The 11,090-nt window shown below is 42.7% G+C and overlaps 1 protein-coding gene across 1 annotated transcript; it reads left to right on the forward strand.

Annotated features, from left to right (window-relative positions):
* The first annotated feature begins 9,949 nt into the window (after positions 1-9,949).
* Positions 9,950-10,723, forward strand: LOC133887399 (protein NEGATIVE REGULATOR OF RESISTANCE-like). The gene has a single exon (XM_062327340.1). It carries the CDS (start codon positions 10,069-10,071, stop codon positions 10,411-10,413), a length of 345 nt encoding a protein of 114 aa, XP_062183324.1. The 5' UTR covers positions 9,950-10,068; the 3' UTR covers positions 10,414-10,723.
* The last annotated feature ends 367 nt before the right edge of the window (positions 10,724-11,090 follow it).

Consider the following 11,090-nt stretch of genomic DNA (forward strand, 5'->3'; position numbering starts at 1 on the left):
CTGCTTCTGTCCCTGCTAACGTTTTTCTAAGCGGGAAATCCTATCTCATTGTGGATTTTAAGGACATGCATGTTTTGTTTCGCCGTGACAAACTTGACATCAATCTTATAAGCGTGTGGTGCCTGTAAGTGCCTACAATCTACCCCTATGTTCATATATTTACCAATATATGTTATAAAAGTTAATGACTATTGACTTGTTCTGTAGAATACAATTTAACGATGCGGAAAAGTTGAAGTTACCGATCGGTTTCATTAATCCGCAATGAATTTCCTAGCCCAACTTGATCGTGAAGTTGAGAACTGATGACCCCCAGATTAAGGGGAAGAGTAACAAGAAGAGAGCAAGAGTCATAAGAGAAATGACTAAAACACGTAGACTTGAAATATCAACCTACACAGAAAGGGCCATGCTAGAAATACAAGACAAGGACTATATCATGACTCTTTACAACTTTAAGTAAGTGTGATACGTCAAGAACCTAACATAAGTATTCAACTTAATTGATCAATCAAGAACCTAACATAAAGGTTTATGTAGCAACCACTTTATTTGTATAATGCTAATGCTGAAGTCGAGCAGACTTGTGGTCTTTGACTCAGTCGATCTCCCTCAAAAATCCTACCAAGATCTTATCGACGTTGTACAAAGGTAAAGAAAATTCTCATACATAAAACTCTTATAAATCATTTATGAATTGATAATTACTCATTGACATTCAAATAGGATCTACAAATGGTACATAACGAAAGGTGAGATACACGATATAGCCAAGCCAGATGCGATGGCCATCCGTACACAATTTCTGATAATAGTACACCTCTAATGCTTGTATCTCACTATTTATGATTAAACTAACGAATGTGTTGCATTTTTTTTTAAATGTCACAAGCAAGGTTTCGATACTGTTCTTTATGGATATTATGTATGCGCGTTTTTTATAAACGGGAGGTACAAAACGAACTCTAAGGACGTAAGCCATAATTGCGCTTGCACATTCTTATTTGATTCTGTTTCTGTTAGCAGTGTTTAACTCTTAGTTGTGTTTTTATTTCAAGCACGGATAATCAAACGTACCAACACCTCTGTCACATACGAATATATTCAAAACGTCCAACGTGACATGTGCCTGTTTATTATGCACGAAATCATAAAAAGAGTGGCAGATTCTTTGATCTCAAAGGCTAATTAGCTAGCCATCCGAGGCTTTATGAGTGGGAGAGGAAAGACTCTTAGCAATATTGACTTTTAATATAAATTGACTTGTGATGTAAAAATATTGTACTTGTGAATATTAGATTTGTGTTGATTCAAATATTGTTGAAATTAGTGATGTTTGAAATCTGTCTTAAAAATATGTTGAAATCCGGAGAAAATAAAATATATGCTAATTATTATTTTTAAATAAAATATATATCACAGACGGGTCCTTATGTTACCCGCTGTAAAAATCTATCTATCTATAAGCAGATGCTAAAATATAATGTCTGTAAAAACCATTTTCACATATGATTTCTTAAGTGAATCCTTAAGTGAATCGTTTATGAAAATAGATTTTTAATAGATGATCTATTTTGTATCAGTAGAAATCGTTTATTTTTATAAGCATTCGATTATAGATGGTTACGCTAAATATCTATAAAAATCGGTTAAGAATCACCTAATTTTTACAATAGTTTTTTAATCAGTGGCTACGGTCCCAGACACGGGCACACGGCCACCGCTCGGTTTTGTCCATTTGCACAGCCCCCTCGGCCCTCACGTGCGAGAGAGTTACTCCCGGCCGGTGCTGCCCGCCCTGCCCTGCCCTGCCCTGCCCATATGGGATACTGCAATTTTTTCTGGGGACAACGCGTGCAGCCGTAGATATGTACATGCATGCATGGGGCCATCCTGTGGCCGGGCAGTGCCATTGCGAAAAAATCCGACGGGGTCAGGGGGCATGTTATCGCGGTACAGGGTGCACCACCACTTCGGTGCAGTGGCGGATGTAACAAAATTGAAAGGATGTGCCTATTCATACACTTAATAGACTTCAAACTATTTGGACAGCAACATGAAGTGCAAGCCATTATGCAGGATAGAGGTCAATGTTGTGCAAACAACGCTATATCTGCTTCAAGTTGATGGACGGAAGATAGCAATTGACTGCAATGACAGTGAAATCAGTCAAGGTGGTAGAGGCAAAAATCCTCGAGCAACTGCTTCTTAATTGGATCGAAACCCATACATCAAGAGGCCAAAGCCGCACGTACAGGAGAACAGTTTCTCAATTGTTCACTTCAGTCATAATAGAATTTAACCAAACTGACTCCGAGGCTGCGTTAAGGCTGTGAATTTTGGAAGAAACCTTAGCTCGAATAACCAGTTGCGGTACTGATCCTTGTAGCTTCTTGTAAGGGCCTCTACATCTTCCTTGTGCTTCGGGGGATCTCAGGAAGGGAGGCACACAGCACCTACAAAGAGATCTCAAATTAGCCAATTGCACCCACAGGTTTGTACCATGAGAGGTGAAGAAGTGATCCGAGGGAGAGGGTGGGAGGGTTCTGAAATTGCTCGTCGACGAGGTTGAGGTTCGAGGGCTTGCCCGCGGTTGCGAACACGCTTCTTGCTGGAGGAGGGCTTCTTCTCCTTGGCCAGCAGGCCAGGAAGTAGCTCCTGGAGAACCCCGCCTCCTCCTCGTCCTTAGAGCTGGAGGCAGCAGAGCAACACAGACGGAACGAGGGCGACTCTAGCACTCCGCGACTACAGGACGATGAGACGAGGAAGGCAATTATGGAAGGGAGCTGGGTGTGAGGGGCGTAGTGTTTTGGTGCGGTGCGGTGGTGCCAGGTGGATGGTGAGCCATTGCATTGTCAGGGAGAGGGCCATGGGCAACCGCGAGCAGAGGCAAAGTATGCGTGTTGTGCAGCTAGGGCATGCGTCATCGTGGGCTTAGCAGATGGCTAGTTGTGCACATGGGCTGGGCCTTATGCGCTGACATATGATCCGCTAGTTTCTAATTTTTTTTTCAAAAGAGCATGTATTCTTGAATATATATATATATATATATATATATATATATATTAAGAATACACGCTTATTTGAAAAAATTATATATGTAGGCTACCATCATCTATTTAACAGGCGAGAACAAGATCTTGCCCATTCAACGGGTGAGTACTTGTAGGCTCCGATACTCAGTGCATTAAATAACTGGAGAGAGGAGTATCTCGCTTTTTAGTGGGCGAGAACTAGATCTTGCCCGCTGAATGAGCGATATCTCTATGGTTGCGACACTGGACGGACCCACCCAAGAGGTCTCATCCATTGAATGAGCGAGATCTTTTGGATATTTAATCCGACCGCGCCAACCCTGCTGACGTCAGCCGCTCATTTCATACCAACACAGCTGAGAGGAAAGGAGATGAGAGGAGAGGAGGGGAGAGGGGGAAATCGTGCGGCGAAGCTCTGTCGGAGGAAAGACGTATGCTTTTTTTTTAATTTTTTAACAAATCCTGTAGGATAGCCACTAGTGCTAGGTTTTAATATAGGTTAGATATTAGATCTAATTTTTTTTACAAGCCTGGTAAGATAGCCACTAGACGTAGTTTAAAATGTAGATCTAGTTTTAGAATTAGGGTTAGATATAGTTTAGCGATTAAATCTTTTTTATACATATTTTTTAGCAATTAGATGTAGTATTTACACATGTTAGGTAAGGTGCTTCACAAATACTATTGTTCGATAAATTAGATTTTATATTCTCCTATCATTACTTCACTAAATAAAATCAACTCACACTTTTACATCAATTAAATAAAGAAATGACGACAAGATGACATCGAACCAAAATTAAGGATAAAATGAACCACTTCATGATGCCGTTTGGACAACTATTTACGCAACTAGTATTTTTCATCAAATAAATGTGCAATATTTTTGAAATTATTGTATACAAAAGTTATACTGAAAAATAATTATAAATATGTTCGCTTCTGTTGTAATAAAGATATCATCCATTCATCGAACAAATGTCGCTTCTGTTATATATTAATAAACATGTCGCCTATTCACTGGGCGAGACTTTCGTCTCGCCCGTTCAACGGATGAGATCAGTTCTCGTCCATTAAACAAACGAGATATTTCTCTCTCCAGTTATCTAATGCACTGAATACCGGGACCACAAATTCTCGCTCATTCAATGAGAAAGATGTTGTTCTCACCCGTTAAACATGCGACGATAATTTACCCATACTATTTTTTCAAACACAAATGTATTGTCTATATATAGAGAGAGGGGATCCGTCCCTGCGTGTACGTTCCGTTTTGTGTCATACATGGGCCAAACGATGGAGGAAAAGAAAACACATGGATGCCTGTTGCATTGGTTCGGGAAAGCAAAACCGAGTTGCTTGCGGAGCGAAACATACCTTGCGAACCCAAAATGAAATGATCTCTCTTTGTAAAATATGAAACTGGGAGGAGATATGGATGTGTCCATCTGACCATTTCCGTGCGTCCAATCTCGTGCCAGGTTAAAAAAAAAACTACTGGCACAGACGCTCCGTCTGGATGGTCGCCGCGATGTTCCTCGCTTTGCATCTCCTTGAAAAGTCAGAAGCAGCAAACTGGACAGCCTTGATTCTCACAGCCCACCTGTTGTCACCACCACGCCGGACCGGTATTCTGCACGGGCCCGACTATATTTTCACGAAATGGACAAGCCCAAAGGAGAAAGAAAGAAGCGGGTCGAGGCCGGAGTGCTCTCAAGGGCCTGGCGCGAGGTGGAGCGAGCCGCCCACGGCCTCACACTCCACAGCTCAACAGCGGTCCGGGCAGGAATCCGTGTTCATTTGAGCTCACTTCATTTCCTCAAAAAATAAAAGAAGAGCTCACTTCAACAGTGACCGTACCCAAAAAAAAAGTGACCCTCCAATTACTGAAAGGACAATTGAATTCCTGCTCGATTTCCCCCTCCATGTGCCGGCGTAGGGCCACCACGATGTATCATTCATCCTCTGGCAGGCACTGGGGACTTTCAGAGGCAAAAGAAAGAAAGAGAAAGAATAACTTTAGTTTGAGTGGCTAACTAGCATCATTACTATATAAGTCAGCTAGCCACAGACTTGATCTGCTCATCTTGTTTGTGTGTCTTTGTGCAGCCAAGCCGAGCTCAACTTTTGTATCAGCACTCTTGGCACGTATGCGTCTTAAGTTTCACTATCAACCCCGGCGGTAAAAGATATCATCTACGCTCATGTGAAAGCAACTGCCCAAGTTGAAGTGGGCGTAATTTGATCATGTCACCGGCTTGAAAAGGTTCTCGTTCCTAAATACTCCATCCAGTAATATATGTCTTCATTTTAGATAAAATATGGTCTCTAATGCATACTTTGATCACTATTTTTTATTAAAATATACTTATAAAACTTATTGAAATTTCGATATTATGAAAACATTTTTTAAAAATATACATATGTGATTTTAAGATTTCTAAACTAAATATTTTAAAAACTACTATTAGTCAAAGTTTTAAAATTTTGATCTAACCTTTTCTATAACTAGAGAGAATATATCTACATTAGTCATCACTGCCGGTAAAAATACTTTGATTTTGACCATAACTAGAGAGAATAATATATCTACATTAGTCATCACCTGCCAGTAAAAATACTTTGATTGTTCTCGTCATATACCAACAAACCGGTCGCTTCTGTCGAACGGCTTTCGTCAGAAGGAGCGACGCGACCGAGGCAGGTAAACATCGTCATATCGGAGACAAAATAATATCATGTCATGACACCACGCCGGCAAATTTTTCTTATTTTTTTCACTGTTCGGTTGATGCAAAGTTTGTTAGATATGTTTGTTTTTTTACGCGCTGTGATTGAGCACTCAACTAGTTGTCAAATTGGATGGAGCGAGGTCACTACCGGGTGTTTGATTCGGGGAATAAGATGATCTGTCATCATTTTATTTCTAACATTTATTATTTGGTTTGAGGAATAGAATATGTTCATCTATCATCGTATCATTTCTCGCTATCACAAGAGCGGTATAATCTCATCAAAATTCATAGAATAAATGAATAATAGACCATCCGGTTTTGTGTCTCAAACCAAACACCCCGTACGTGCAATGATGCCTGTCGATTGTACTGTCATAGTGCCTATTGCTTTGTGCGGCCGTGCCAATACGCCTTTGAGTCCATTTGCTCGGTTGGGGTTGGGGACCTGCATCAGCACTGCTCTAGTTCAAGGAGACCTTTTTTATACAAGAGTTCAAGGAGACCTTGACCTGGCCATTGCTCCACAGTCAAGGTCACGAGCCAGCTTGAGCGGACCCGGATTCTCTGCATTAATACATCATTAATGCAGAGGATCACTGTTTATACAGTAAAATGAGTCTGATGCTACAGTGCTGTGCATTAGTTAATGATACATTACTGTAGCAACAGTATCTGGTTCTATATGCAGCGTTTCTGTACTGTAGCATGCTACTGTAGGTACTGTAGCATACGAATCTGATGCATCCACTCTGAAATCAACGGCTCAGAGCAGACCTAAATGCACTCTACTGTAGCTACAGTAGCCTCTCATGATCCCGATCCAGCTTGAGCGGGGCCAGTGAGCAGTGATGTCCGGCCTGCCAACTGCGGCTGACGACAGCGGCCTGAAGGGAGCATCGTGATGTCACAGCAGGGCCACGACACTGTACGTCGAATCGACGGTGCACCCTATTCCTTTTTATTTACTTTTCTATTCCTATCTCAGTTCTTATTTTCTTTATTTTTTTTATTTTCGACAGCTTCGTGAAGTGAAAGAAAAGATAATCATATCTTGAAATGAATAACTTTGAGAATATTTTTGTAACAGGAACCGTAAAAGAAAAATATTAGAGCACTGAAGAAAACAAAAATCCCTCTGTAAAGAGATTTTAAACCTTGACGGAAAACCGTTGGAGTTGATGTAAACCATTTCGCTTATTGTTCGTGATGCTTTGGAAATTTTAGAGATTCCGGAACAAGTGCGTGCCGACTTTACACGAATTTTCTTGCAAATTGTCCACAAAGTTATATTCTCAGTACCGTTGTATCCCAGGAATCGAGAAAAGATAAAAGGGAAGAATAATCAGGAAATAACGTAAGGTGACGTACCGGCCGATCGGAGTCTCACATTCTAAGGCAAATAGTGCAGTCCCCAACCAGACCTTGTCCTGACAATGGCCTCCACTAGCAAATGGCATCAATTTGGTGATGAGGTGAAAGGACACAAGTAAAATTTCCGAAGATTTTCCAAGTAGACCGGGCTCGACATGCTGCTGCGCTGCACGCCGTCCACTTGAGTTCAGTTCAGACGCGCGAATGCAACCTAGCACAGATTTTTGCAGCGTGCGAATGAATGCTTTCTTCTTCCGTGCGCGACCGTAGCGCAAAAGCGTGTTAGCGGTGGCCCCGTATTTCCCTGCTGAGGAATCCAAGTTAGGTTTCATTATTGGTGGCTGCAGAGCATGTGCCCGCCCAGAAACCGTTTAGCGGAGACGGCACCCTCTGCCAATCTTGCCAATGGTACAGACTATACCTGAGCAAGTCAGGCGGCCTGAGCTCTAAATCCAGCCCGAGACTGTCTTGATTAGACCCGGCTCTACAAGACCGAAAAGCATCTTGGGCCAGGCACGTCATAAGCTCGAAACAGACCGTGCCAAACCTTGATAAAGAGTAGTGTGTAAACTCGCATAGCGTGGCACGATTCGGCACAACCCAAAATTCCAGCCCGAGCTTGGTCAGAGATTCCAAGCCCCAAAAGACAGCCAAGGCTAGTCTAGGTTTTGCTCAGGTCTAGTCCAAACCAAATGTTTGCTACCATTCTTTGTGCAGCTGAGCTCATGCCATGTACTCACCACCATTCATTGGTTTATTTTCTTAACCATCCACTGGGCACGGAAATTACTACCACTTCAAGCAATTTATTCTTAGGCGGGGATAGAGGGGGAGGAGGGTTCCACATGGTTGCCGAAGTTCCGTAAAACGAGACAATGCTGCATACTTGATTACTGTTGCACCACAAACAATTTCTCCACCTGAATGCATTAGGGCCACCAAGCACAAGTCCGTGTCGAAGTTAATAAAAACCCTAGATTTCACTATCACTTTCCTAACGATGGACAAGACATATTCAAACCCTAGGTTAGCTCAGGTCTAAAAGGCTTGGGCTCCTGGCCCTAAATAACTAAGCCTAAACCCAACTCAAAGCGTGTGTACTTGTTTGTTCTTCAAGGTGAAACCCTGATCCCATAAAAAATATGGACAAAAATACGAAACATAGGCCTTGCCTGATAATTGAATTGAGCTAAAATGGTAGACCCAAGCCCAATCCCAAGTATAAGCCCCGTTTGGGGAAATCAAGCAAGGCTAGGTTATCCATGGCCAAGTCTAACCACGGCTGCACTTTATATACGACACCAAAGTCGACGGTTCATCAGCTAGCTACACCATATTGTTAGCTCCCATCTACTCCTTCGCTAGGCTCGATGGCTTTTGTATACTCTAATTGTGCACCTTCTATGGTGAGATGTGGTTGAGGAAAAACGTTGGCGTACAATTTTTAGAAACCATCGTTGATGCCATAATGATGATAAAAAGTTTCTTTTTGCCAAAATTTACAACATTTTACGACAATTCGCTTAGAAAATATGACAGAAGATAACAATGATGCGTATGTCATTGAAACCATCATCCCCGCTTCACTACAACTTAGAAAACATGACAGAAGACAAGCACGATGCGCCTGTCATTGAAGCCATCCTCCACCGCTTCATTAAAGCTTAAAAAATATGACAGAAGACAACAATGGTGCACATGTCATTAAAGTCATCCTCCACCACTATACTACATCATAGAAACACATGACAGAAGACAACAATAGTGCACATGTCATTGAATGCATCCTCCATTGCTTCGCTACAGTTTAGAAAACATGACAAAAGATAACAATGGTGCTCATGTCATTGAAGCTATACTCTACCACTTTGCTACGACTTAGAAAACATGACATAACACAACAATGATGCGTATGTCATTGAAGTCATCCTCCATCGCTTCACTATAGCTTAGAAAACATGATAAGGCAACAACGGTGTGCATGTCATTGAAGTCATCCTCCGCTTTGCTATAGGTTAGAAAACATGACAAAAGACAACAACTTTGCTCATGTCATTGAAGATGTCCTCCACTACTTCGCTACACCTTAGAAAACATGGCAGAAGACAACAATACTGTATATATCATTGAAACCATCCTCTACTACTTCATTACATCTTAGAAAACATGACAGAAGATAACAATGGTACGCATGTCATTGAAGCCATCCTCTACCGCTTCGCTACATCTTAAAAAACTTGACAGAAGACAATAATAGTGCGCATGTCATTAAAATCATCCTCCACTATTTCGCTATAGTTTAGAAAATATGAAAGAAGACAACAACAATGCATATATCATTAAAGCCATCATCTATCTTTCTTATGGTTATAATTCATCAGGGACATGCTAGGATGTGCGAGGAATAAAAGATAGAGGAACATTTTTCTACAATGATGAGGGAACTAATATCGTGGCCTTAGTAATATATTTTGATTTAGACTAGTCTAGAATTTAGTGATAATTTTGCAAAGCTATATAATATAATAGGATGTAGAAAATTTTACTTAAATGATGCAAGCTAGTCTGCGATACAGCCTTTTCAGACCCACAAGTAGTTGTGCCTTAAAAAAAAGGTGAAATAGATGTCACAATAAGCCTTCAAATATGTAGAGCAAACAGAAGTTTATGAGACCAGTAATTAGTCATAACAATATATTCATAAAGAGTTGGTCCCAGCTTAGAAAAGGAAGACCACTCCATGGCAGAAGCGTCGAAGGAAAAATAGTATATTGTATCGTACTACCCTTTGCATACTGGCCTTTTCCCTTCCCTGGCTTATAAACCACTTTTTCTTTCTTTTCTTCCAAAACACCTCTCACTCTCAGTCACCAAACACACGCCTCTGCCCGCTCCTCCACGCGCACTTCCCCTCGCGCTGTGAGACCATGGACGCGACCACCGCCAAGCGCAAGCGCCCCGCCACCGACATCACCGGCGAAGACTCCGCTCCCGCCGCCGTCACCGTCGACGAGGTCTCCGACGCGGAGGTCGAGGAGTTCTACGCCATCCTCCGCCGCATGCGCGATGCCTCCCGCCGCCTCTGCGGCGCCGGCGCCCGGCCTTCCCTGCGCGCCCCGGCGTGGCGGCCCAGCTTCTCCTGGGAGGACTTCGCCCCCGCGCCTGCGCCGCCGCGGCCGGACGAGCGCGTCCCCGAGAACGGCGCGGCGGCGCGGCGCGCGGGCCTCGACCTGAACGCCGAGCCGGAGCCCGATACCCCGGCCCTGGCGTAGCGCACCGCACGGCACCTCCACCGCCGAAGAGACGACGCGTGGCGCGTGACGCGGGCCATCAACACATGCGGATGCGTCGTTGTCTGGTTGGCTGGTGGCCGGTGATCTCACCGGACGGTGCTCAACTGCTCACCATCCATGCCGTGCGTACCCCTACTGATCGATTAGCTCATGTAATCGGTATGCGTAATTAGATGTCTCTCCCTTTCTTCTCTGTGGACAGGTGAGGCTGGCTAATCAATCACTTGTAGGAAGACTTAATCGGAGTAATTAATGTACCGCCCGACAATGAAATGTTCAGTTACTTATTCGTCGTGTCCGTTGTCATTAAATTGGTGACGGGTTTTCTTCAGCTCGTGAAGGATTGTTTCTTCGTTCGTTTGGCACATTTCTTCTGTGATGAATAAGATATATATCTTTTTAGGGTTAATTAGATCTGTGACATCACGATTTTGCCGGTTTTGAAAAACATCATTATAAAAATTGAAATCGGATAGGTGCTATTACAATTATGTCGTTATGAAGATTTTTAGATCAAATTACTCGTGTCTTCTTCCTTGTTCCTCTTTAATCTCCCTTTAATCTATCACGTGTTTTCTTGCTCATATCTATCGTCGCCTCCTAAGAGAGATGCCTCCAATGAGCCACTCAGCTACTAAAACCAACCATCGGATCCA

The sequence above is a fragment of the Phragmites australis genome, chromosome 1 (assembly GCF_958298935.1).
Source record: "Phragmites australis chromosome 1, lpPhrAust1.1, whole genome shotgun sequence".
Classification (NCBI taxonomy): domain Eukaryota; kingdom Viridiplantae; phylum Streptophyta; class Magnoliopsida; order Poales; family Poaceae; genus Phragmites; species Phragmites australis.

Excerpts from the sequence above, each read along its gene's own strand:
- LOC133887399 (XM_062327340.1), top strand. The coding sequence starts at position 10,069 with ATGGACGCGACCACCGCCAAGCGCAAGCGCCCCGCCACCGACATCACC.